This window comes from Helianthus annuus, chromosome 1 (genome assembly GCF_002127325.2).
Source record: "Helianthus annuus cultivar XRQ/B chromosome 1, HanXRQr2.0-SUNRISE, whole genome shotgun sequence".
Taxonomy (NCBI): domain Eukaryota; kingdom Viridiplantae; phylum Streptophyta; class Magnoliopsida; order Asterales; family Asteraceae; genus Helianthus; species Helianthus annuus.
In genome coordinates this window covers 74,105,448-74,119,137 of record NC_035433.2, presented here as the reverse complement: position 1 = coordinate 74,119,137, position 13,690 = coordinate 74,105,448, and the positions used below count along the sequence as shown (strand labels likewise).

Here is a 13,690-nt window from a genome sequence, read left to right as displayed (position 1 = left end):
TCGGCGATGTACATTCTCTTTAAAAAAACTTTATTTTAACTAACCTGACCCGACCCGACCCGAAACCTGTTCTGACCATTCAGACAACTGTAGGCAAAGGTTCTAATATTATCATTCAAAACATTACAATTCAGCATTTTTACAAATTATTCACTAAATAAGAAACAAGGAAAATGAGTAATGTAATGATAACAAAGACATGCTTCAATCGGCATTACGTAAAACTATACGTTACAGTCGGTTCTGTAATAATCATCGCGTGATTCATTACCCATGTCAAGTGGATCTACACGTGGCAATATATTATCATTGTGAGGAAAAATGACAGTACTAGTTTCCTCATCAACGTCGTCATACGAATCTCTATAGTTTTTGGGAGGTGTCATAAAGACAATAGACATTTTTTTATCCAGCTGGTCTTTAACATAAAACACATGTCGTGCTTGTGAGGCCAATATGAACGGATCATCCTTGTGGCCTAATCTGTTAAGTTCAACCAACGTGTAACCAAGACTATCTTATTTGACCCCATTTCTATTTTCAACCCAGTCGCACAAGAAAAGAGGAATTCTTTTAATATGATAATCTAGTACCCAGATCTCTCGTAATACCCCATAATAGACGTTTTTTCTGTAGGTTACTACTTCTTTAGAAATGTGCATGTCAGTTGCCTCTACACCAACCCCACTGTTTTGGTAAACTCCACCGTCACGAGCTTTTGTACGAAATGTATAGCCATTGATTTCATATACATCGTATTTTAATACGTTGCTGTGTGCTCCATGTGAAATCCACTTTACGGTTTCTGATATACTTTCTGTGGAAACCGCTAACTCTTTTTCAACCTAAATTTCATTACTAGGATGAGATTCACCTTGCACAAACTACAATAAAGGAAAAACTAATATTATGCTAAAATTTAAATTACCTTGTTACGTAACCAGTGACCAAACGTTGTGTTATGCTCTTTCTCCAACCACGCTTGTGGTTTACCACCATGTCGGTTTTTCAAAAAGGTCATGTGTTGTCTACAAGTACATAAATTAGTATCATATTTGATAGATTCTAATGTAAAAAAAACATGTTAGTTATACTTACTCAATATAAGGCACAATTTCGGGCGTATTTTGCAATACATAGAAATGTGCTTTCAATGAGAGTTCCGGAGAAACTAGAACTGGTTTACCGGCTGACAAAGGATTTCCTTCCCCGTTATCATTTTCAGATGTCTTATACTTATATGGTGGAATACCAATAGTCTTCATGTTTTTTTGGTATTCGCTGAAAAACTCAATTGTTTCTTCTGCAACATTCTCCTCAGCAATGCATCCTTCTGGATAAGTTTTGTTTCGCACATGCCCTTTAATAACCTTCATGCACCTTTCAAAGGGATACATCCACCGAAAGCATATTGGCCCGCATAATTTTACCTCCCTAGTAAGGTGCACAGTTAAATGAATCATAATATCGAAAAAGGATGGGGGAAAATATTTCTCGAGCAGACACAGTGTCACACAAAGCTCTTCTTGCAACTTATCTAGTTCTTCTACCTTGATTTCTTTGCTACATATTGATTTGAAAAAAAAAAGCAAAACCTGATAATAGCATATCTTGTGGGTTCCGGCATGATAGACCGTATTGCAATGGGCAAAAACTGTTGCATAAGCATATGATAATCATGTGATTTAAGTCCCACAAGTTTCCTATCCTTTCGATTCACCAAACTAGAAAAATTAGAACAATACCCTTGTGGAACCCTTAAGCTGTATAATGTTTCACAAAACTTGTCTTTTTCATCTTTCGTTAATGTGTAACATGCTGCAGGAAGTATTGTTTTGTTGCCTTGTTTTTTAGCCTGCAACTCTTGTTTTAACCCAAAATGTGCCAGATCCAATCGAGCATTCAATCCATCTTTCGTCTTTCCTGGAACGTTTGGCAATGTTCCGACAATACTCTCAGCCACATTCTTTTCAATGTGCATGAAATCAATACAATGTTGGACACAATTATACCGCCAATACCTAAGTCGTCGATACCATATGTCACGGCCCCCGGCCCGGTTTGACCCGTTCCAGGTGCCGCGGAACAGAAATCCTGCGGTACTTGATTGATTATGAGTTTAGCAGCGGAAAATTTATTTACAGGATCGGCTAAGTTAAAATTTTTCCCGATTATTTTATTTCACAATTCGGGATAAAACCCCGATAATTTACAATACATAAGTTTAGTGATAAATCCTTATTTCAAAACATCTTTCTTTATTTTATACTGAGCCACTATTTTAAGCTTGAAATGCTCCTCAGCACTTTTCCTGATTTACAGCAGATTACCTGAAACATGTTTGAAAAAGATTTTGTCAGCGGGAAATACTGAGTGAATTATTCTAGTTACTGAAAATGACACATTTTATGATTATTCACAGTGTTAAGATCTTTTACGCATGTTTCTGATATCAACCAACTACCCACAGTATTTGTCACTCGACCGGATCTGTGACAGTGGTCATATCACCATTGGCTGCCCCAATGAATGACGTAAATCAATTAAATTAGGTTCGCCCACCTAAAATGATTTAAACTGTAGTAATGTGCATAATACCTCACATACTGGCTGTAATTTGGTGATTACATCAACTTAATCACTGGTATTATAATCTCGGAAAAATGAATTTGGAGTATTGTAAAATAGTTAACACTCACAAACAGTGAGAAAAGAGTTTAGAAAAGAAGAATAACTCACATTGCAGATTTACTACGGATAGAATAGGATTTTAGCCCTGTTAACCTAATTTCACAATAATGCACACAAAACAGGGTTAGTGATCAATACAGCAGTTACGATAACTTACGAGATCAAATTCTCACAATGAATGATAAAGTGCAATACTTCAACTCGTTTATCAAAATGACAAACGACAAAGTATAATACTTCAACTCATTTATCGAATTATCGACAAACAACAAAGTATAATGCTTCAACTCATTTATCGAATTATCGACAAACGACAAAGCATAACCCAATGTGGGCGGCACTTAGACATTCTTTGGATATATTGATCCCGGAAAATGAATCGTAATAGCGATCGAGTAATTACCCTGTTCCGCGGCAGCGATTCGATATTAGTGGGTGTGTGAACGATTTCTGCTATAACTCAGTGTATAATTCGAGTTTTAACGTCGAACTTCCAGCAAAATTCAAGTGCCACTGCCTACTATTTATACCCCGAAAATTGCCCCCCTCGCGTGTCGCGACAGGGAGACTGGTCTCCTTCGCGTGGCGCGACGGGTAACAATTTAGGGTAGGGTAGGTTTCGTGTCCAGTAGGCTTGCTGAGTTGACAATTTGTGCAAATTCAGTTTAGACAACAAAATATAAAGATAATCGTCCACTAGGGTTTAACCCCCCTGAGTTTTAGGGGCCCTGATCCTGATTCCGATTGTTACGAAAATTTTAGGGTTTATGTGGAATTACTTGGGTTTCTTAATTAGGGTTTCCTTAATAGCTAATTACCATCCTAATTATGAATTTTAGTGACAGTTGTTACATCCTCCCCACCTTAAGAAAAATCTCGTCCTCGAGATTTACTGAAATAGATGAGGATACTTGCGCTTCATTTCGGATTCCAGTTCCCAAGTGTATTCCGGTCCTCTCTTGGAATTCCATTTGACTTTCACCAATACGAGTCGCTTGTGTTTGAGAAACTTGATTTTCCTATCTTCTATTTGTAAAGGTTTCTCTATAAATTTCAGCTTCTCATTTACCTCTATGTATTGAAGAGGTACTACCAGAGATTCGTCTGATAAACATTTCTTGTGATTGGATACATGAAATACATCATGTACTCCAGCTAGTTCTTCTGGTAGCTGTAAGCGATAAGCAACTGGTCCGATTCGTTGAATCACTGGAAATGGTCCAACGTATCGGGGACTCAGTTTCCCTTTCTTACCGAATCTTACAACGCCTTTCCAAGGAGATACTTTTAGTAGTACTTTGTCTCCTATTTGAAATTCAAGTGGTTTGCGACGATTGTCTGCATAGCTTTTCTGGCGATCTCTGGCTGTTTTCAATCTTTCCTTGATTTGAGTTATCTTGTCTGTGGTTTCTTGCACAATTTCCGGACCTGATAATTGACTTTCTCCTATTTCCGCCCAACATACAGGCGTTCTGCATTTGCGTCCATACAGTGCCTCGAATGGAGCGGCTTCAATACTTGAGTGATAACTATTGTTATAGGAGAATTCAATTAATGGTAAATGGTTATCCCAATTACCTCCAAAGTCAATTACACATGCTCGGAGCATGTCTTCTAGAGTTTGGATCGTCCTTTCACTTTGTCCGTCGGTTTGTGGATGATATGCGGTGCTTAAATTAAGTCGGGTTCCCATTGATGTTTGAAAACTTGTCCAAAATCGGGAAGTGAAACGACTATCTCTATCCGATACAATGGAGAGCGGGACTCCATGTAAGGATACTATTTCATCCACATATAGCTTGGCTAATCTTTCCATGCTAAAGGTTTCTTTTATTGGTAGAAAATGAGCTGATTTGGTTAATCGGTCTACGATTACCCAAATTGCATCATTACCTTTTCTGGTTTTGGGTAACTTAGTAACAAAGTCCATTGTTATGAGTTCCCATTTCCATACAGGCATTTCTAATTGTTGTAATAGACCTGAGGGTTTCTGGTGTTCGGCTTTAACTTGTAAACAAGTTAAACACTTAGATACATATTCAGCTATATCCTTTTTCATTCCTATCCACCAGAAATTCTTTCTTAAATCTTGGTACATTTTGTTGTTTCCTGGGTGTACAGTATACCTAGATTTATGAGCTTCTTCTAAAATCTTTGATCTTAAATTTCCCTGTTTAGGTACCCAAATTCTGCTTTTGTGGAATTTCCAAATTCCATCATTTCCTTGTTCCAATTCTTTTAGGTAACCTTTCATTCCTTCGGCATCGTCCTTGATTGCCGTTTCCTGAATTTCTTTCAATTGTTCCATTAAATCTACTTGTAGATTTATTCTAAGAGCACGGACTCGCTTTTGTTTTTCATGATACTTACGACTTAAGGCATCTGCTACTACGTTGGCCTTTCCTTCGTGATATTGAATATCACAGTCGTAATCACTCGGGACTTCCATCCATCTTCTTTGTCTCATGTTTAACTCTTTTTGCCCGAATATATACCTTAAACTTTTATGATCCGTATAAACAGTAAACTTACTTCCATACAGATAATGTCTCCAAATATTAAGGGCAAAAACTATAGCTCCTAATTCTAAATCATGAGTCGTATAGTTTTCTTCGTGTTTTTTCAATTGTCTGGAAGCATACGCAATTACCTTCTTGCGTTGCATCAACACGCATCCATATCCTAATTTCGAAGCATCACAATATACTTCAAAATCTTCTGTTCCTTCTGGTAAGGCTAAGATTGGCGCATTGGTTAATTTCTGCTTTAGGATTCGGAAGGCTTCTTCTTGTTTTGGTCCCCACTCGAACTTAGTGGCTTTACAGGTTAGCTTAGTTAATGGTACAGCTATCTTGGAAAAATCCTTAATAAACCGTCTATAATAACCGGCTAAACCTATAAAACTTCTAATTTCCATTGCAGTTTGTGGAACTTTCCAGTTGGTAATGGCTTCGATCTTAGCAGGATCTACATGTATACCTTCGTGATTCACCATGTGGCCTAAGAATTGCACTTCTTGTAGCCAAAATTCACACTTTGAGAATTTAGCATACAACTTTTCTTTTCTTAACAAAGTTAAGAGTGCATGCAAATGCTGACAATGCTCGGCTTGACTTTTGGAATAAATAAGTATATCGTCTATGAAAACAATTACAAATTTATCCAAATATGGTTTACAGATCCTGTTCATCATGTCCATGAATGCTGCGGGTGCATTAGTTAATCCAAAGGGCATGACTGTAAACTCATAATGTCCATACCTAGTCCTAAAAGCAGTTTTAGGTATGTCTTCTTCTTGAACTTTCAATTGATGATATCCGGATCTTAAGTCTATCTTAGAAAAATACCTAGCTCCTTGTAATTGATCGAAAAGATCATCAATCCTAGGTAATGGGTATCGATTCTTGATTGTAACCTTATTCAACTCTCTATAATCAATACACATTCTCATTGATCCATCTTTCTTTTTCACAAACAACACTGGTGCACCCCAAGGGGATGAACTAGGTTGTATAAATCCTTTGCTTAGTAATTCATCTAATTGTTTCTTTAATTCTAGCATTTCGGTAGGAGCTAATCGATAAGGTGCTTTGGCTATCGGTGTAGTTCCTGGAATTAGATGAATCCTAAATTCTACCTCTCTATCTGGTGGTAATCCAGGTAAATCTTCTGGAAATACATCTGGGTATTCTGAGACTACAGGGATTTCCTTGAGTTCCTTACCTTTAGTACAGATGATTACGGAAATCATATATACTATTCCTTGGTTCCGTTCATAATTAGCAACTTTCATTACTGATATGAACTTTAATGGCTTCCGAGGTTTATTTCCTGAAATCTTAATTACCTGTCCATTAGGTGCTTGAATTTCTATAGAGTTCCTATCACAAATGATTTGAGCATGGTTGGCTATTAACCAATCCATTCCTAACACAACATCGAACTCAGCTAATTTCATAGGCAATAGGTTTGCAACAAATTTATGACCTGAAAGTTCTATTTCTACTTTTTGCAAAACCTGATTGATTTTAACTGAATTCCCATCTGCAGTTTCGACTGTAAAAATCTGCCTAACGGTAGTTAATGGTAACTTAAGAGCTTGACAGAATGAAGTATTTATAAAACTTTGGTTTGCACCAGAGTCAAATAATACTTTTGCATAGACGTTGTGGACTAAGAACGTACCGGCGATCACATCCGGAATGAGTTCTGCTTCTTGAGTAGTCAGTTGGAAAGCTCTGGCATTCTTTTTAGTAGTTCCTTCAGCTGCCTTGGGTTTGTTGTCTACTGGGTTAACTAACTTAGGACATTCAGTTTTGAAATGGCCAGCTTCTCCACAATGGTAACAAATTACAGATTTCTTCCTGCAGTTTTCCTCACGATGTCCTGTTGTTTTGCAAAAATTGCAAATTCTATTGCATCTTCCAAAATGGTTCTTACGGCAAATTTTGCAAAATGGCACAGTTGCAGATCGTCCTGTCCCTCTCTTCTTGGAATTACTACTATTACCCATCCTAAATCCTTGGGTAATTCTCTGAGCTAATTCCTTCTTCTTATCTTCGTCCCTTGTGCGTATCAGTTCATCCGTTAAGGTGTTAGCTAATTCTACTGCATCGTCAATAGTGCGAGGTCTCGCAGCTTTAACGATATTGCGAATTTCGCTAATTAATCCCCAAATATAGCGAGAAATGAGTACCGGTTCTGGCGAAGCCAGTGTTGGTACCACCCTAGCATATTCGAAGAATGTTGAAGTATAACCACGACAATCTACCCCGGTCATTCGATGATTTAGGAACTTATTTGCCATCTGTTCCTTCTCATACTCAGGACAGAATTTCCTTTCGACAAGATTTTTAAATTCGTCCCAAGTCATAGCATAGGCCATCCGTCTGCCTTTTGCCTGCAGCACTGTGTTCCACCATTCTAGTGCTCCTTCCTTAAACAGGTTTGAGGCATACATGACTTGATCTTCTTCAGCACATTTACTTATTGCAATTACTGCTTCGATTTTCTCTAACCATCGCAGTGTTGCAGTTGCTCCTTCGTTGCCTGCAAATTCAGCGGGTTTAAAAGCAAGGAATTCTTTGAAAGTGCAACCAGGTGTTGCAGCCTTTCGTTTCTTAGGGCGCGGCGAGTGCTGAGATTCATTGTCATGATTTATATGATCATTGCCCCCGTTTATACTATTACTGAAATTATCTTCGATAGTATGTTTACTAGGAACGATATGTTGCGGATCGTTTGGATTTTTCACAGCAGCAACGAACATTGGAATTGCGTTGGCTATTCCTTGGGCAACCATATTTTCAATATCTTGTTTGGTCATATATTGATCTTCTGGGTGTTGCTCTGATTGATTAACTTCATTTGCTGGTTCGTTATCATTATTTGCCATCTGATGATAATTTTATTAGGAGTAGTTAGCAATTAGCAATTTATACAAATAATTCAAACAATTTAAAGCACATAAAGCCAAAATTATCGATTTCTCGATTCCATTTCATATCAGTATAGTATGCATCAATACACACCGATATTTTACAAGGTTTTATTCATTATGTTACAACTGATTTCACTATTTACTTTTACTATTATACAAAGATAGTTTTACCACCCTCCTATTTGTTATTCTAGAAACGGAGTTCCCTCTCGTCATACTTCCAGGCAATCTGTCCCCCTATTTCCCTAATTCTATTCCCTGCATCCATCAACTCTTCACCGAAATGGCGAAGTTCAGCCAGGTTTTCATTGCTCATTGGTGGATTAGGTAGGGGTTCTGGGTCGAACTGTGGAAGAAACGAGTAAGGGCTATTGACAATATTTTGAAATTGCCAATCGTTTGTCCACCATTCTTCCATTTCTACAGGTTGGTCATGGACTATTGGTTCAGTGATGGTTGGTGCAAAATTCATAGGGATTGGGTTTTCGATATGATAGGTAAAAATACCCGGACTGGCAGGTTGCATAGTCTCACATTTTTCTAGTAAAATATCTATCTGCTCTTGAAAAGTAATTTTCTTGTTTTGATTAGAACTCTCTCCAACTTCTACCTGAGTTGTTCTAGACCCTTGCCCTATTTCTATTTCTATTTCTTGAGAATACTGATCAAACTGTTCCTCCATTTGCCTAGACTCATTATTGGCTTCAGTTTCCTGTTCTCGCTGATTAGGGTTTTCCTGGATTATAATCGCCTTTCCTTTCTCTAAAGGTTTACTAATTTTAGGAGGTTTTGTAACTGACTTTTTCTTACGTATACGGCTTCCCCACACATAATTTTTCTTTTTCTTTCTTTTTGGTTTGGTCAATGATGGAGTAGGAGATTTTATAGGTTGGTCCACATCAGCAACATATCCCGTAAATTCATGAGAAACTTCTATATTCACTGGATACAGATTGAGGTTCTGAAAAACTTCAGATATCTCGTTCATGCTGTGTAGCATATATGCAAAATGCATAAAATACCAGGTTAAAACTTTGGAGCAAAGTTTAAAAAATAAACATGGAAATTTATTGCACACTATTTGTACAAAATACAGGGGAACATACTCAGATTTAAAATTTTATTTATTTACTTATTGAGAAATACTAGTACTAGATTTAGAGTACTTTAAAGATTTGCATTTTCTGCTACAGTAGCTAGCATATATAAATTTGCCCATTTTTCATCTAACTTATCTTCCCAAGGTGATTTATTGATTAAATCCTGGGTTTCCTTTTTAATCCTCTTTTCTCGGATTTGCTCCTTACTTTTCTTAATAATCATACTCCTTTTTCTAGGAGAAAGCGGATATTCATAATTCGCTTTTTGCACAAATATTCCTTCTTCAGGAATTGTAGGGAGCTTTGAAAATTTAGTTTTGGACGAACTTCCCTCTTCGTAAATTGATCTATCTAATTTAAGATAGATATCTTGCAACTTTTGTTTACCCATACTGTAACTAACAAATAATCAGTTAAAAGCACATAAACACATAATCACGTAATAGTAATCAGGAAAATTAAGTATCGTTTAAATACTTAATTAGCTTAACTTAGTGGCTCTGATACCACCTTGTTTCTGTCACGGCCCCCGGCCCGGTTTGACCCGTTCCAGGTGCTGCGGAACAGAAATCCTGCGGTACTTGATTGATTATGAGTTTAGCAGCGGAAAATTTATTTACAGGATCGGCTAAGTTAAAATTTTTCCCGATTATTTTATTTCACAATTCGGGATAAAACCCCGATAATTTACAATACATAAGTTTAGTGATAAATCCTTATTTCAAAACATCTTTCTTTATTTTATACTGAGCCACTATTTTAAGCTTGAAATGCTCCTCAGCACTTTTCCTGATTTACAGCAGATTACCTGAAACATGTTTGAAAAAGATTTTGTCAGCGGGAAATACTGAGTGAATTATTCTAGTTACTGAAAATGACACATTTTATGATTATTCACAGTGTTAAGATCTTTTACGCATGTTTCTGATATCAACCAACTACCCACAGTATTTGTCACTCGACCGGATCTGTGACAGTGGTCATATCACCATTGGCTGCCCCAATGAATGACGTAAATCAATTAAATTAGGTTCGCCCACCTAAAATGATTTAAACTGTAGTAATGTGCACAATACCCCACATACTGGCTGTAATTTGGTGATTACATCAACTTAATCACTGGTATTATAATCTCAGAAAAATGAATTTGGAGTATTGTAAAATAGTTAACACTCACAAACGGTGAGAAAAGAGTTTAGAAAAGAAGAATAACTCACATTGCAGATTTACTACGGATAGAATAGGATTTTAGCCCTGTTAACCTAATTTCACAATAATGCACACAAAACAGGGTTAGTGATCAATACAGCAGTTACGATAACTTACGAGATCAAACTCTCACAATGAATGATAAAGTGCAATACTTCAACTCGTTTATCAAAATGACAAACGACAAAGTATAATACTTCAACTCATTTATCTAATTATCGACAAACGACAAAGTATAATGCTTCAACTCATTTATCGAATTATCGACAAACGACAAAGCATAACCCAATGTGGGCGGCACTTAGACATTCTTTGGATATATTGATCCCGGAAAATGAATCGTAATAGCGATCGAGTAATTACCCTGTTCCGCGGCAGCGATTCGATATTAGTGGGTGTGTGAACGATTTCTGCTATAACTCAGTGTATAATTCGAGTTTTAACGTCGAACTTCCAGCAAAATTCAAGTGCCACTGCCTACTATTTATACCCCGAAAATTGCCCCCCTCGCGTGTCGCGACAGGGAGACTGGTCTCCTTCGCGTGGCGCGACGGGTAACAATTTAGGGTAGGGTAGGTTGCGTGTCCAGTAGGCTTGCTGAGTTGACAATTCGTGCAAATTCAGTTTAGACAACAAAATATAAAGATAATCGTCCACTAGGGTTTAACCCCCCTGAGTTTTAGGGGCCCTGATCCTGATTCCGATTGTTACGAAAATTTTAGGGTTTATGTGGAATTACTTGGGTTTCTTAATTAGGGTTTCCTTAATAGCTAATTACCATCCTAATTATGAATTTTAGTGACAGTTGTTACACCATATGTTGAATTTCTTCCAATAGGTCGGTTCTTTATGTCCGGAATTTGAACTATCACCCTCTTTTGATGTGTTCCTTTTTCTCTTAATTGTCTTCCCTCCTCTTCCAGTAGAAGTTTCTAGGATTCCTGACACTTTATCCTTAAATCCTTTCCCCCATATATTGTTAACGTATTTAACCTCGTTGAATATTTCTTCCCCGGTCATAGGATTTGCAGTAGTTCCCCATTCTTGTTTTCCATTGAACGCCTTCGTTTGCTTTCTGAAAGGATGGTTATATGGTAGATATCTTCTGTGACCAGCATAACTCTGCTTGGATGAGAAAGGAAGTCTACAACATTGAGTTTCTTTTCGACACACTACACAACCATGGAATCCACTATAAGGGCAGCCACATAGTGTACCAAGAGCAGGGTAATCATTAATCGTCCATAAAACAACTGCACGTAGAATAAATTTTTCTTGTGCATAGGCGTCATATGTTTCAACTCCTTCTTCAAATAAGAGTTGTAGATCATCAATCAAAGGATCCAAAAACACATCAATATCGTTTCTAGGCGTTCCCGATATTAGTACCGAAAGCATGATAAACCTTCTTTTCATACACAACCAAGGCGGAAGGTTGTAAATGACAGCTAAAACCGGCCAAACACTATGATTTCTATTACCTCTATTTACGTCAACCCCATCTGTGGAAATGCCAAGCCGAAGATTTCTTGGATCGTCAGCAATTTCGGGAAATTGGTTATCTATGGCTTGCCATGCAGGCGAATCTGATGGGTGGCGTAAAACACCGGGTTTTTTGGAACTGGTGGCGTGCCATAATAAATCTTTTGCTATACTCTTAGCTTGAAAAGTCGTTTCAATTGTGGTATTATGGGAAAGTACCACATTACCTTTGCAGGAATATTTTCATACATTTTTTTAGTGTTCTCATCCACCTTCCACCTTGACTTCCCACAAGTTGGACATACAACCAAGTCTTTGTACTCCTTCCTGTAAAGAATGCAGTCGTTGATGCATACATGTATCCTTGTATATCCTGAACCCATTGCCTTCATTGTCTTTTTTGCCTCATATGTATTGTTAACCATTTCGTTACCTTCAGGTAGCATCTTTTTCAACAAAACTAGAAGTTCAGTAAAGCACTTATCTGAGACTCCATGCTTACTCTTCAAGTTGACTAGTTGAACTAGTGCGGACAACTTTGTGAAGTTAGGACATCCTTTATAAAGGGGCTTCTAAGCATCAACAAGTAGTTCCTGAAGCTTCTCATAGTCCTCTGTGAAATTATCTTCTGTGGCATTTACCATTTCTATTGTTTCCGTGGCATCTGTTGGAATTTCGGTGTCAAAATACTCTGTATGAAGCACATTTTTAACTGGCTCATCTTTTTCTCCATGTTTTATCCACCTTGTATAATTTGGATCAATTCCCTTATTGAACAAGTGATGATCCACTTCATCCAAAGGAAGAGAGTAGTGGTTTAAACAATTTATACATGGACATGGAATTTTTGTTTTTTGTTTAGTTTTTTTTGGGTCGATGTTCGTCGACATCTTCAAATTGCGAACTGCATAATCTAGAAATGCTGCAACTCCATCCATATATGGTTTTTTCGTTCTATCGGTTAACATCCAAGACTTATCCATCCTTTAATCACGACCTGGTACATAAGCATAGTAGAGTAAAAACACATTAGAATAAAAATACGACAAGGTATGTAGAGAAACATCATATAATATAAGCATGCTTATGATTGTCAAATTTTATTGCCTGATCACCGACCAAGCAATAAATACAGGGCTGCTACGGTGCGCCACCGTTGGACGTGGTTGCCGACGAGTTTCGGTGTGATTCGGACAAGTTTCGGTGTGATTTGGTGTAATTCGGACGAGTTTCGGTGTGATTCGGACAAGTTTCGGTGTGATGTGGTGTGATTCGGACGAGTTTCGGTGTGATTCGGACAAGTTTTGGTGTGATTTGGTGTGATTCGGACAAGTTTCGGTGTGATTTGGTGTGATTCGGACGAGTTTCGGTGTGATTCGGTGTGTTGTTTGAACTTTTTGGACAATTATTCATCAATTTCGTTTAAGGATCAGTTGAGTTTCATTGAGTTTCGGTTGAAATTTTGATAAATTTTGACAAAGTTTCGATATAATTCGTTGATATTTGGTGATTTTTGGTTCGAGTTCTATATATTTTGAAGATTTCAATCAATTTGTCATTGATTTCATATTGAGTTTCAGTTCGAAATTATCAGTTTTGAACAGTTTACAATCGATTTTCGTTGGTTTCAGTTCGAGTTTATGAGTTTTTGATTACTGTTACATTGTTTCAGCTTGTTTAAATATAGTAAATTATGAGTTTTTGATTACTGTTACATTGTTTCAGTTGTGCTATACCTTGATTGTGAACAGATTTGATTTAAGTAAAA

General features: G+C 37.3%; 1 protein-coding gene across 1 annotated transcript; it reads right to left on the bottom strand.

Moving 5' to 3' along the window:
• Window positions 1–224: 224 nt before the first annotated feature.
• Window positions 225–11,838, bottom strand: LOC118490404. Its single transcript, XM_035988026.1, has 6 exons — window positions 11,434–11,838; window positions 1,635–1,966; window positions 1,099–1,563; window positions 929–1,028; window positions 556–845; window positions 225–483 (listed from the first exon to the last, which is right to left on the bottom strand). Exons 1-6 carry the CDS (start codon window positions 11,836–11,838, stop codon window positions 225–227), a joined length of 1,851 nt encoding a protein of 616 aa, XP_035843919.1.
• Window positions 11,839–13,690: the final 1,852 nt, after the last annotated feature.